The 13,039-nt window shown below is 49.3% G+C and overlaps 1 protein-coding gene and 1 pseudogene across 20 annotated transcripts in view; both read left to right on the forward strand.

Moving 5' to 3' along the window:
* ODF2 (outer dense fiber of sperm tails 2) overlaps positions 1–13,039 on the forward strand; it is a 35,530-nt gene that overhangs the window by 10,178 nt on the left and 12,313 nt on the right. For 19 of the 20 annotated variants that reach the window (XM_077850904.1, XM_077850899.1, XM_077850909.1 and 16 more), the window contains 9 exons: positions 1,568–1,738; positions 2,664–2,824; positions 3,639–3,768; positions 4,406–4,537; positions 9,098–9,169; positions 11,017–11,088; positions 11,212–11,328; positions 11,950–12,135; positions 12,610–12,719. In XM_077850904.1, coding sequence (XP_077707030.1) covers positions 1,568–1,738; positions 2,664–2,824; positions 3,639–3,768; positions 4,406–4,537; positions 9,098–9,169; positions 11,017–11,088; positions 11,212–11,328; positions 11,950–12,135; positions 12,610–12,719 — 1,151 coding nt within the window. The remainder of the gene's footprint in view (positions 1–1,567; positions 1,739–2,663; positions 2,825–3,638; positions 3,769–4,405; positions 4,538–9,097; positions 9,170–11,016; positions 11,089–11,211; positions 11,329–11,949; positions 12,136–12,609; positions 12,720–13,039) is intronic. The other variant, XM_077850890.1, reaches the window with a different exon arrangement.
* On the forward strand, positions 5,657–5,760 carry LOC144287358 (U2 spliceosomal RNA; annotated as a pseudogene).

Here is a 13,039-nt window from a genome sequence, read left to right on the forward strand (position 1 = left end):
GTATTCTTGATAAGTCTGTAGAAATAGAATTGCCAGGACGAAGGGCACATGCAGTTTTAAAATCGTACCCTGTATGTCCTACTTGTTTGGCATGAGAGTTACTCTTTTACTGAATACTTCTTTTATTCTTCTTCCCCTGGAAACTGGAAGGTTTTTTAAGCTTAAAAGGAGCACAGAACTGTACGGAAAGTGAGAAATAGCAATTACTTAATGCAACAGAATAGACTGAGTCATGTTCAACATATCAAAAACCCATGGAAACCCTGGCTCCCAGGCTGTGTTAACTTTCTATCTGGAATCTTACAAGCAAAGTGTTATACAGCTTTCCATAAACTTTTCATTGGAGCACATGCATTTTATTTAAAAAATGTATTTTTATGTTGATATATTTAAATATATTCCAGACCTCATACCCTTTGATCCCTAAATTGTTCAGGATGCATTTCTAATATTTTTCTATTTTTTTAAGATTTTATTTTATTTTATTTTATTTTATTTTATTTTATTTTTTTTTTAAAGATGATCTAATTTTTATTTATTTTATTAATGATAGTCACACACAGAGAGAGAGGCAGAGACACAGGCAGAGGGAGAAGCAGGCTCCATGCACCGGGAGCCCGACGTGGGACTCGATCCCGGGTCTCCAGGATCACGCCCTGGGCCAAAGGCAGGCGCCAAACCGCTGCGCCACCCAGGGATCCCTTTTTTAAGATTTAAAAAAAAAATATTTATTTATTTATGATAGACATAGAGAGAGAGGCAGAGACACAGGAGGAGGGAGAAGCAGGCTCATGCCGGGAGCCTGACGTGGGACTCGATCCTGGGACTCCAGGATCGCGCCCTGGGCCAAAGGCAGACGCTAAACCGCTGAGCCACCCAGGGATCCCCTAAGATTATTTATTTATTTATTCATGAGAGACACACACAGAGAGGCAGAGACACAGGCAGAGGGAGAAGCAGGCTCCACGCAGGGAGTCCAATGCAGGACTCAGTCCTGGGACCCCAGGATCATGCCCTGAGCCAAAGGCAACCACTCAACTGCTGAGCCACCCAGGCGTCCCATTTCTAATATTTTTCTATATGACCAAAATAACAGTGATTAGTCCTAAAAACTTTATTATTATATATCTGCTCCATGTTCAAATTTACCCACTTGTCCCTAAAATACCTTTTATAGCAGATTTGTGTTACTTTCAACTATCCACTGTCATGCATTCATATTCATTTCAAAGACTTTTGACACATTTCCCTTCTACCCTTGGTATAGGAAAATATCTATTGCCCAAACCTTTGCCAACTTGGGGTATTATTACTACTTTTGCCCGTCTGTTCTATCCTTTATTTTAAAATTGACACTGAAATACAAGCTTATTTCTTGGTAGAGAATCTTGAGATGGGGAAGGTAATATTTCATCAAGAGGGCCCGATGTGCTGTCCGTCCTGGGTCCCTGTGGTTGGCCCTCAGCGGTTTAGTTCTTCCTGTCTCCAGCGGACAAGCAGGTATGCTGGAACCAAAGCTTGTGGCCTTGCCTCATGAATTCACATGTCTCTCCCTCCTCTGCATCAGAATCCACCTCATTGTCTGGAGATCACGCCACCATCTTCAGAAAAGCTGGTCTCGGTGATGCGGTTAAGTGACCTCTCCACAGAAGATGACGACTCGGGTCACTGTAAAATGAACCGTTATGATAAGAAGATTGACAGTCTAATGAATGCGGTTGGTTGTCTCAAGTCTGAGGTGAGGGAGGTGGGGGGCTGGAATAGCTAGTGCCCTGAGGATGTGATGGACCACCCAGCTCGGTTCCTGGTGGAGTGCTTCCTTCAGGCTGCCGCCTGTGGGTCCTCCCATCCTTCTCAGCAGCCTCCTGGGGCTTTAGATGCCTCTGAGGAGGTACCCTGGGCAACCCGGGCTCCCTCTACAGGGAGCACCTAGCCCGGACCTGGCCTGACCCCTCCTGGTGCTCTGTATGGATGCCCTGGTCTGACATGTCACAACAATAAATGAAACTGGTGGTGGTATTGTCCCCATTTTGGAGATGAAGTGGCTGGGACACTGGGACCTCTGTTTCCCATTTGACATAATAGTTTAGAAGGAGAACAAAGTCCTAAAGAGGTGGAGAAAGTTTGTCCTCAGTTAGCGGGCTGTGTCTTTGGACAGGATCTAACAATGGTATTAGAAACAACCTGGAAGTCCATGGCCCCCAGCCGGGAGTGTGGCAGAGCTGGCTTGAAATCCAGGTCTTGACTGCTAATGTGGCCTGTTTCTTTAATTCCTCACCCTGCATTTGGGGCTACCAGGCCCACCTGGAGAACCTAGGGCTGGCTGCCTGGCCACAGCACTTTTCTCCAAAGCCCGCAGAACGCAGGCCTTTTTGTGACCCCTCTCCTGTGGTGTGCCAGCCGAAACATGGTTTGTATCCTGGCTCTGGCCCCAAGTCACTTAGGCTCTCAGTACTCGGTTTTCTCAGTAACAAGGAAATGAGATGAATGGTGTCTGCCCCTCATCTCTGTGATGATTAACTCCGATTGTGCCCAACAGGACCTAAATACCTATGTATCTGGTCAATCAGAGGTGCCCTTATCTGGTCCAAAGCAATGCACCTAGCAATGCGGCAGAGGAGGAGCCTCCCCTCAGTGGCCCCTGCCTGCGTGCTCCTGCACAGGTCAAGATGCAGAAGGGTGAGCGCCAGATGGCCAAAAGATTCCTGGAGGAGCGAAAGGAAGAGCTGGAGGAGGTGGCCCACGAGCTGGCCGAGACTGAGCATGAGAACACAGTGCTAAGGCACAACATCGAGCGCATCAAGGAGGAGAAGGACTTCACCATGTAAGGTGGCCCTGCCCCGGAGGATGTTCCCACTGGCCTGCCCCTGTCCCAGGCTCTGGAAATGGAGGCAGGCCCAGGCGCTGTCCCCCAGTCACAGCATGGCCCAGACTTGCAGCCGTTCAACGTCGCAAGCTAGTTACTTGTTGGCGCTCGTGATTTACGCTGGGTGTTGCGGGGGAGGGGACAAGGACCCCACAGGGTACAGTGGGGGTGGGGAAGCCTTTCTTGAAAAAACGACATTTAAGGAAAGCCCTGCAGGATGGTCAGGAGATAGCTGGGAGTCCCAGGGAAGGAGGCATTCAGGGATCTCCCGTGAAGGTCCCAGGGAAGCAGTTTGCGACTGAAGGATGGAAAGCAGGCCAGTGCCAGGAGAGGGGTGGGCAGAGGGCAGGGGGGCCGTGGAGGCTGGCAAGGGCCACTCTCAGAGGTCGCTTTGTGAAGTTTGCATTGAGCAGCCGGGGAAGGGTTTTCAAAGCCAAGAGTGGTGGGGCCAGATTGGGCTCCAGTGTGAAGAGCAGATGAGATGGATCAAAAGCAGATCTGAAGGTGATGGGTACGAGGCTGGGGCGATGGCAAGGGACAGGGGTAATGCTAGTGGCCGAGAGGCCAGCAAGGCCACGGATGGCATAACGTTACCCGAGGTGAAGGCCCTGCTCTGGTGCCCAGGTAGCCCTCTAGGAGCCATCCCTCCCCCTCCCCCACTGTTCCCTGACCAGGAGATGAGCCTCGCAGGGCATTGTGAGGCGAGCTTCAGAGCTCTGGGTGGGCCCGGGGCCTGGGAGAGCTCACAGAGCACTATTCTCTCTGGCCCCAGGCTTCAGAAGAAACACCTCCAGCAGGAGAAGGAGTGCCTCATGTCCAAGCTGGTAGAGGCTGAAATGGATGGAGCTGCTGCTGCCAAGCAAGTCATGGCTTTGAAGGATACTATCGGGAAGCTGAAGACGGTAGGTGGTGGGCAGAACCACCCAGCCTGGGACTGGGCCCGGGGGTGGGCAAATTGCAAGCTGGGGAGGGGTCTTTACGCAGTCATCAGGCTGACTTTATGACATCTCTGGGCCAGGGGAGGGCACACTGAACTCCTCAGCCCCCCACCCCCACTCTCACTTCTGGGGCCTGATCCTCGAGGATGACCCCTAGTGGCCAGGGTCTCTGAGGAGACCTCATCATGGGTCTCCTGGGATCATAGTGAGTCAAGGCTTAAGTCTTGATTCCTGCAAGTGTCAGGCACAGTTTGATTCCTGCAAGTATTGGCCACCAGGTGTTGTCCTCCTCCACTTCCTCCAGGAAGCCTGCCTCACTGTACTTGCCCACACAGAGCTCCCCAGCCCTTCCCCCACTTGCTGCTCTCAGCCCACCCAGCTCCTGCCCCCATCCTTCCAGGTCCTACCTCCTCCAGGAAGCCTGCCCTCGACTGCTCTGGCCCTGTTAACACGGCCCAGGGTTTCTTACCCTGGCTTCCTGGCACCCGTGCCTCTTAAGAGGGGCCTCCCTCCACTGCCTCCTCCTTTCTCCCCCTTCCCCCACCCCACCGTCTCTCCCCTTCTCCCCCTATATCCTGTAAGACTGTTTGCTGTCTTCCAGGAGAAACAAATGACCTGCACGGACATCAACACCTTGACGAGGCAGAAGGAACTTCTCCTGCAGAAGCTGAGCACATTTGAAGAGACCAACCGCACCCTCCGAGACCTGCTGCGGGAACAGCACTGCAAAGAGGTGAGTGAGCTCCTAGCTCCTGGCCACAGCTGCCTGCCCTCCCTCCCTCCCTCTGAACCCCTGCAGCACCACAGGCCCGTCCACTTGGAACCTCGGGACTTCATCTGTGATAAGAAAGTGCGCTCCGCACCTACATTGCGAGGGCCATGGGAATATGTGCCACAGTCTTCCCGGGAAGTGCTGGACACCCGGCACATGGGTGCTGCTGTGGTCATTGAAGCTGGAGCTGATGGCATCAGGAGTTGCTGAGGTGTCAGGGAGGCGCCGGGCCCTTGGTTCAGGGCTAGGGGACACCAGCTGTAGGGTTGCACTTGGTGTTCTTTAAAGATGGTTCCTAACAATATTCCATATTAGGAAATGATTCTGGAAAAACTGTTGGGTATCAACAGCTGTCTCCCTGTTGGGTTCAAACAAAAGAGGAACTGTAGTATGGTTTGGTTGTTTTTTGTTTTTATTTTTGTTTTTTATTATTTTTTAAAGATTTTATTTATTTATTCATGATATATATATATATATATAGAGAGAGAGAGAGAGAGAGAGAGAGAGAGGGGCAGAGACACAAGCAGAGGGAGAAGCAGGCTCCATGACGGGAGCCCGACGCAGGACTCTATCCCGGGACTCCAGGATCGCGCCTTGGGTCAAAGACAGGCGCTAAACCGCTGAGTCACCCAGGGATCCCCCATTTTTAAAAAATATTTTATTTGTTTATTCATGAGAGACACAGAAAGAGAGGCAGACACATAGGCAGAGGGAGAAGCAGGCTCCATGCAGGTAGCCCCATATGGAACTCGATCCCATGACTCCCGGATCACACTGTGAGCCAAAGGCAGATGCTCAATAGCTGAGCCACCCAGGCATCCCGGTTTTGTTTTTGTTTTAAGATTTTATTTATTTATTAGAGAGATTGACACTGAGAGAGAGATTGTGCAGGGCAGAAGGAGAGAGAAAAACAGACTCCCCACTGACCAGGGAGCCTGATACAGGGCTTGATCCCAGGATCATGACCCAAGCTGAAGGCAGAGGCTTCACCAACTGAGCCACCCAGGTGCCCCAGTTTATTTTACTTTTTTAGTATTATCAGCTTCTGGTTTGGATTTTTAAAAATTATTTAATATTTTAATTGTTTCTTGGCCTTTTGCCTAAGCTCAAGTGTAGTATCTGTTCTTATCAGTTTAATTATTAATAATTAATTAATTAATTTTGAAGTGGGCTCTATACCCAGTTTGGGGCTTGAACTCACAACTCTGAGATTAAGTCGCATGTTCCACTGACTGAGCCACCCACGGACCCCCCAGAAATTAGTATTTAAAATAAGTAAGATGTGGGGCACCTGGGTGCCCCACTTGGTTAAATGTCTGCCTTCGGCTTAGGTCATGGTCTCAGGACCCTGGGGTTGAGCCCTGTGTCAGGCTCCCTACTCAGCAGGGAGTCTGCTTCTCCCTGTCCCTCTGACCTTCCCCCACTGCTTGTGCTCTTGCTCTCTCTCAAGTGAACAAAAAAATATTTTAAAAATAAGAGTAATATAAAGTGGTGTGGTCACTGGCTGGCTTTCTTAACAAAATCTTATCCATGTAGTTAAATCCTCCTTGTGTTGTCTCCTTTGGTGATAAGCTTATCAGAGGGATCCTTTATCTCCAATCTTATCATTTTTATTATTTACATATACATCCTTGAGTAACAGATAGTATTATTTAGCCTGCTTCCAAATCTTACATAAATAATTTTGTTCCACATGTATTCTTCAGAGTTTTCTTTTTGCCCTCAATATTTTTTTAAAAGATCTATTTATTTATTTATTTGAGAGAGGGAGCAGGGGAGGGGCAGAAGGAGAGGGAGAGAGTGAAAATCTCAAGTGGACTCCACACTGAGTGTGGAGCCCGACACTGGGCTCGATCTCTTGACCCTGAGATCATGACCTGAGCCAAAACCAAGGAAAAAACAGGGTAGAAAAAGGTTTCCTGGGGGGTCCCAGTCCCAGACTTCTTAGCATCTACTGTCCTCGGATCCCAGAATCTCTCATTGGAGATGAAGGGTCAGCCAGCAGGGAGGACTTCCCACCCACAGCAGATGCTCCCTGTTCAGTCCAGACTCTCGTCTCTTCCTGCCCATGTCCACTTGGGAGGGGAGCCCCCTCGCCTCAATCTCAGTGCTTGCTAGGGAGGCTCAGTGGATGGGAGTTTGCCCTGGCTGTGGAGTCAGTTGGCTTAGGGCCCACCTCTGCCATTTCCAGTTGGTGATCTCACACAGCTCACCTCACTTCTCCCAGCCTCCATCTCTTCTGTAGAATGGGTGTGGTGCATGGCTCCTTAAAATGGGGGATTTGGTGAGACTGTTTGTGTGGTGTCCCCCTGGAAGTTCAGAAGACATGGCATAAAGGGTAGTGAGAGCAGCATCAGTCCTAAGCTTTCATCCTGTGTTCTGTGCCTCTTCCTGTTGTTGGAGAAACCACGATGCTGGCTTGTCTCCTCTCCCAGTCCTGTCCTGGCTTGTGAAGGGAACCTGTGAGCCTGGGAAGAAAAGGGAGGGCAAGCCCCCCTCTAGAGAAGACTAGAGAAGGTTCACAGACACGGTCTACTGGGAAGACGGGTATGAGTAGACATTTGGGGGAAGAGGGAAGTCAGTGACTGATAAACATATGAATAATTAGAAAAATGCAAGCTAAAACAGCAGGAGTCCTGCTGGCAAAGACTAGCCTGCTGCCCAGGGCCCTCCTGTCCTGCCTGTGGCAATGCAAATCTGTGCAGGCACTTTGTAGGTCATTTCAGCTCACAAACCTGGCCCAGGCATTCCTCCTCTTGGTATCAACCCTAAAGAGACACTGTACATGCCTGTCCATTGCTACAGTGTTTGCAGTTGTGCAACCTGGGAGCAGCCTCATCACCCGGAGGTTATGCATAGGGAGAGGTTAAAAATGCAATGGCATGTTAGAGAGAAGGCATTTAGGGATTACTGGTGGCTGGAGGAGGGGGACATGGAGATTGCTTTAACAGTTACAGGCTTTCCTTTGGGATGTTGAAAATGTTCTGGAACGAGCAAGTAGTGATGGTTGCACAATATTGTGAATGTACTATATGCCACTGAGATTTACACTTAAAAATGGTTCAAATGGCAAGATTTATGTTCTGCTTTTTTTTTTTTTTTAATGATTTTATTTATTTATTTGAGAAAAAGAGAGAGAGAGAAAGAGAGAGAGAGAGAGAGAAAGAAAGAAAACATGCAAGCACAGAGGGGCAGCGAGGAGGACAGAGGGAGAGGCAGACTCAGGTAAGCAGGGAGCCCCATACCAGGATCCTGGGATCATGACCTGGGCCAAAGGCAGATACTTAACTGACTCAGCCTTCCAGGTACCCCTGGCAAGGTTTATGTTATGAATGTTTTACCACAATTTAAAACATTAATAATGTAATATGCCAAAAACCATTGAGTTGTGCATAGTATCCGAATTTTTATCTCAATAAAGCTGTTTGTTTTTTAAAGATTCTTATTTAGGGCAGCCCCGGTGGCGCAGCGGTTTAGCGCCGCCTGCGGCCCAGGGCATGATCCTGGAGACCCGGGATCGAGTCCCACGTCAGGCTCTCTGTGTGGTGCCTGCTTTCTCCCTCTGCCTGTGTCTCTGCCTCTCTCTCTCTCTCTGTCTCTATGAATAAATAAAATAAAATCTTTAAAAAAAATAAAAATAAAGATTCTTATTTATTTATTTGGGAGAGAGATAGAACATGAGGGAGAGGAAGAAACAGATTTCCCACTGAGAAGGGAGCCCTATGTGGGGCTCTATCTCAGAACCCAGAGATCATGACCTGAACCAAAGGCAGACACCTAACCGACTGAGCCACCTGGGGCCCTTGTTTGTTTGTTTGTTTATTTATTTGTTTGTTTTTTAGATTTTATTTATTTGAGAGAGAACATAAGCAGGGGGGAGAGGCAGAAGGAGAGGGAGAAGCAGACTCCCCGCTGAGCAGGAAGCCTGCCTTGGGTCTCCATCCCAGGACCCTGAGATCATGACCTGAGCTGAATGCAGACGCTTAACTGACTGAGCCACCCAGGCATGCCTGTTTATTTGTTTGTTTTTAAGATTAAAAAAAAATTTTTAAGTCATATCTACACCCAACGTGGGGCTCAAACTCACAACCCCAAGATCAAGAGTCACTCATTCCACCCACACTGAGCCAGCCAGGTGCCCCTCAATAGAGCTGTTTCTAAAAAATTCAAGTAGTAGCACAGAAATACAATATGTTATCATTTTGGTAAGATCACCCATAGATCCTTCTCCTCCCCGCTCCCCGACCTGTAAAAGGTGCTATTTCTCTAGGTGTATCTATATATAAATGCATAGAGAGAGGATGGGCAGGACCCTAATCAAACTAATAACAGTAAAGTGGGGTTTGGAGGTGGATGAGGGAACTTTAGCATTACTGGTTCACTGAATATTTTATAATGATTGCAATTTATTTATGACTCCTATAATTGGAAATATAAATTTTGGAAAAGAAAGAGAATCCGGAGGATGTAGACATCTGGGTTCATTGCTTAACCCCTGGTTCTGTCTGTCTTCCCTTGAAGGATTCCGAAAGGCTGATGGAGCAACAAGGAGCTCTACTAAAACGGCTGGCGGAGGCGGACTCAGAGAAAGCGGTAACACAGCGCCCCCTGCCGGCTCTAGTGGCTTATAGGCGACAGTGCGCAGAGGGGCTGGCCCAATGCAGTAGTGCTGGAGCCTGGCTCTGATAATTCTTTGCGCCTTAGTTTCATGATCTGTAAAATGGGCTGATGTCCCCTATCCTGCCTGCTCCGCTGGGCTTGTCTAGCTTGAACTACGACACTGAACACAACATAAGAACTGCTGCTGCTGGATTTACTAACCATCAGAGTCTGTTGCTTGAATTAACCATATTTGTATTATGGATTCAAAAGACTTTGACTCAACAGTTCCACTTCTAGAAATCACTCCCAAGGCGGCATACTCCAAAGTCTGGTCCATGGAACCCTAAGTTCCTCACAATGTTAATGGGTGCCAGACACAAAAGTAGGCAGTGATCTGAGGCCAGATAAATTGGGAAATGACTGGCTGACCTGTACAAAAAGTTCACTGAGTTAACTCCAAAGCCTTTTGGAGCATTTTAGGTATGAATGCCCTCGTGAGTCTCCAAGGGTTTGGCCCTTGGTCCTTAATGCCTCTCAGAACATCATGATGGGAGATTTGGCAGTGAAGGGGATGATGCCTAAGTCTATCTCCTCAGTTTGAGAGGCTGGGAATCAAATTATGAACATCAGTAAGTTAAAACTTTAAGCTGCCTTTTCAAAAGATATAGAAGATTTAAGCACAGTATGGTAAATGTTGTGGGATTGAAGGTTATGGAACAAAATGCATAAGACTTTTTAATGCATATTAGCCATTTGTCTTTGGCTGGGGAATTAATTATAGAGATTCTTTAGCATGTTTTTTGTTTTTCATTGTTTTCCACAGCTAACATTATTTTACTTATTTGTTTATTTTTAAGATGTATTTGTTTGAGAGAGGAGGAGATTTATTTATTTATTTATGACGGGGAAAGGGGGCACACATGAGTTGGGGGAGGGGCAGAGGGAGCGAATCTTGAAGTAGACTTCCCACTGAGGGGGGAGCCTGACTCCAGTCTCCTTTTCATGACCCTGAAATCATGACCTGAGCTGAAAGCAAGAGTCAGATGTTTAACTGCCTGAGCCACCTGGGCGCCTTTATCTATTTATTTTTAAATTATTATTATTTATTAAGTAGGCTCCACAGCATGGAGCCCAACATGGGGCTTGAACTCACAACGCTGAGATCAAGACTTGAGCTGAGATCGAGACTTGAACGCTTAACGGACTGAGCCACCCAGGCGTCCCTAACATTATTTTAAATTGCAAAATCAGGGAACCCTGGGTGGCACAGCAGTTTAGCGCCTGCCTTTGGCCCAGGGCGCAATCCTGGAGACCCGGGATCGAATCCCACGTCGGGCTCCCAGTGCATGGAGCCTGCTTCTCCCTCTGCCTGTGTCTCTGTCTCTCTCTCTATGTGACTATCATAAATAAATTAAAAATTAAAAAAATACATTGTAAAATCAATACCTGCTTGTCATCTTAAATATTTAATACAGGGAAGCCCGGGGGGCTCAGCGATTTAGCACTGCCTTCAGTTCACACCCTGGAGACTTGGGATCGAGTCCCACGTCAGGCTCCCTGCATGGATCCTGCTTCTCCCTCTGCCTGTGTCTCTGCCTCTCTCTCTCTCTGTCTGTCTCTCATGAATAAATAAATAAAGTCTTAAAAAATTTTTAATGCAGATGCTGAGTGCTTCCTGCTAGGATCTCTGTGGCATGGGCCAGTGTATTTGGGACCTTGGGCCCTGGTGGCCAGGCACCATAGGAGTTGCTGTCCCCACCCCAACCCCCCCACCCCCACCCCCCGCCTGGCTTCTTTGCCCTTCCCTGGGGGCTCATGACAGTGTATGTTCTCTCTAGCGCCTGCTGTTACTACTGCAAGACAAGGACAAGGAGGTAGAAGAGCTACTCCAGGAAATACAATGTGAGAAGGTACCATCCCTGACAGTTACTCTTCCTAATGAGCCAGTAGAGCTTAGTGTATAGAGTGTACATTGGAATTGGAAACAGGGGTTCAAATGCTGGCTCTGTCACTTTCTCCATCTCTCCACAAAGGCTCAAGCGAAGACAGCATCCGAGCTTTCTAAATCCATGGAGTCCATGCGTGGGCATTTGCAGGCACAGCTCCGGTGCAAAGAGGCAGAGAACAGTCGCCTATGCATGCAGATCAAGGTACCTGCTGGCCCCACTGGTGGGGAAGGAAGGGCAGGGCATGGCAGTCCCAGGGCCGTGAGCCACACTCAGGAAGGCTTGGCCCCAAAGGTTTACGGGGTACTTGCTGCCAATGAGCTCCTGCTTCAGAGAGATTCTGGGACAGAGGCAAGAGCAGTGGACCCTAGAGGCCCTGGGTACCCTTCCCTGCAGTGACTGGGTTCAGTGTCATGACCCAGGGCCAATCAATTAATCCCTTAGGCCCTCAGGCCTACCCCTGGGGAGGGAATGGTCTCAAATGCTGCTTGCCTGTGTGAGCCAGGGACCCTCTGAGGTCAGGCTCTGCCAAGTGACTGAGAGATTCTTCTGACCACAGTGTTGGAAGTTGAAGGAAGGATTCCAGAAGAGTCCTGTCCTAGCATTAAGACTCGATGGGTTTAGTGATCTGGAGAGGTGCCATGGGGAGCTGGGAATGGCCCCTATCCCTGGCCTGCATTTGGAGAGCCCTAAGCCCCCACACAGTTGGTGACCCATTTTCTCTTTCCTTCTCCACCATCCTCTCTTTTTGCTGGTCCTCTTTCCCCTCGCTCCCCACCACTCTTCTCTCCCCGCCATCCCCTGCTTCTGGCCCTCCCCTCCAAGAACCTGGAGCGCAGTGGGAACCAGCACAAGGCAGAAGTGGAGGCCATCATGGAGCAGCTGAAGGAATTAAAGCAAAAGGGAGACCGAGACAAAGAAACCTTAAAGAAGGCCATCCGAGCCCAGAAGGAACGAGCTGAGAAGAGTGAGGAGTATGCGGAGCAGCTGCATGTGCAACTTGCTGACAAGGTGGCGGGCCTTCCCTGAGGGTGGCCACGGGGTTGGGATGGGGGTGGAAGGCGAAGAGGGTAGAGGTATCAGTGCTGGCTAGGCAGTGCTGGCTAGGCGGTAGCCACTGGCTGTGAGCTGGCTGTGATCGGAGGGTTGGTGATGGTAGAAAGGGCAAATGTCCTGGGGCGAGGGGCGGCAGTGGGTGAGTAAATGGTAAAAGGATGAAAGCAGGGTGGGCGGCTGGCTGGAGACCCTGAAGGGGACATTTTAGTCAATATCGTGTGGGAATGATAGTTAAGAAGGATTTCCAAGTAAAGTGCATGTTATTGCTAGAAATGTAGAAGCTAACAGCTGGGCTCAGTCACCCTTGGTGTCTCTGGAAAGGGACTGTGGGGGTGAGGAGTCATCCAGGTGAGCCCAGCCCCCCCGCTCCCTCGGCCTCAGTGCTGACCCATCACGGGGCTGACGGGTCCTGTGGTCCCATGTTCCCAGGATCTTTATGTCGCTGAAGCTTTATCCACTCTGGAATCATGGAGGAGCCGCTACAATCAAGTTGTGAAAGACAAGGGAGACCTCGAGTTGGAAATTATCGTCCTGAACGAGTACGTGTGTTTAGAGGAGGGCACGTGGGCTATTGAGGGAAAAGGGCATACAAGGCGGGTCCCAGCACCCTCACAGCTGCTGTGTAGTCTCACCCGTCAGGGGCTGCATTGGGCTGAGGTGTGGCAGCCCTGGCCGTCAATGTGGAGGGGCTGGGCTTCTCTGCTCACAGAGGTCCAGGAGCCACTGGAAATGCCATGTCTTCTCTCTATTGTCTGCCCAGTGACAGCAGCTGTTTTGCCTAGCAGTTGGTAGGTCAGAGTAGGGGGCAAAAGTGGCCTCGTTGTAGGGGACGGAACTCAAACCTTTCTCATCACTAGCT

The sequence above is a fragment of the Canis aureus genome, chromosome 16 (assembly GCF_053574225.1).
Source record: "Canis aureus isolate CA01 chromosome 16, VMU_Caureus_v.1.0, whole genome shotgun sequence".
Taxonomy (NCBI): domain Eukaryota; kingdom Metazoa; phylum Chordata; class Mammalia; order Carnivora; family Canidae; genus Canis; species Canis aureus.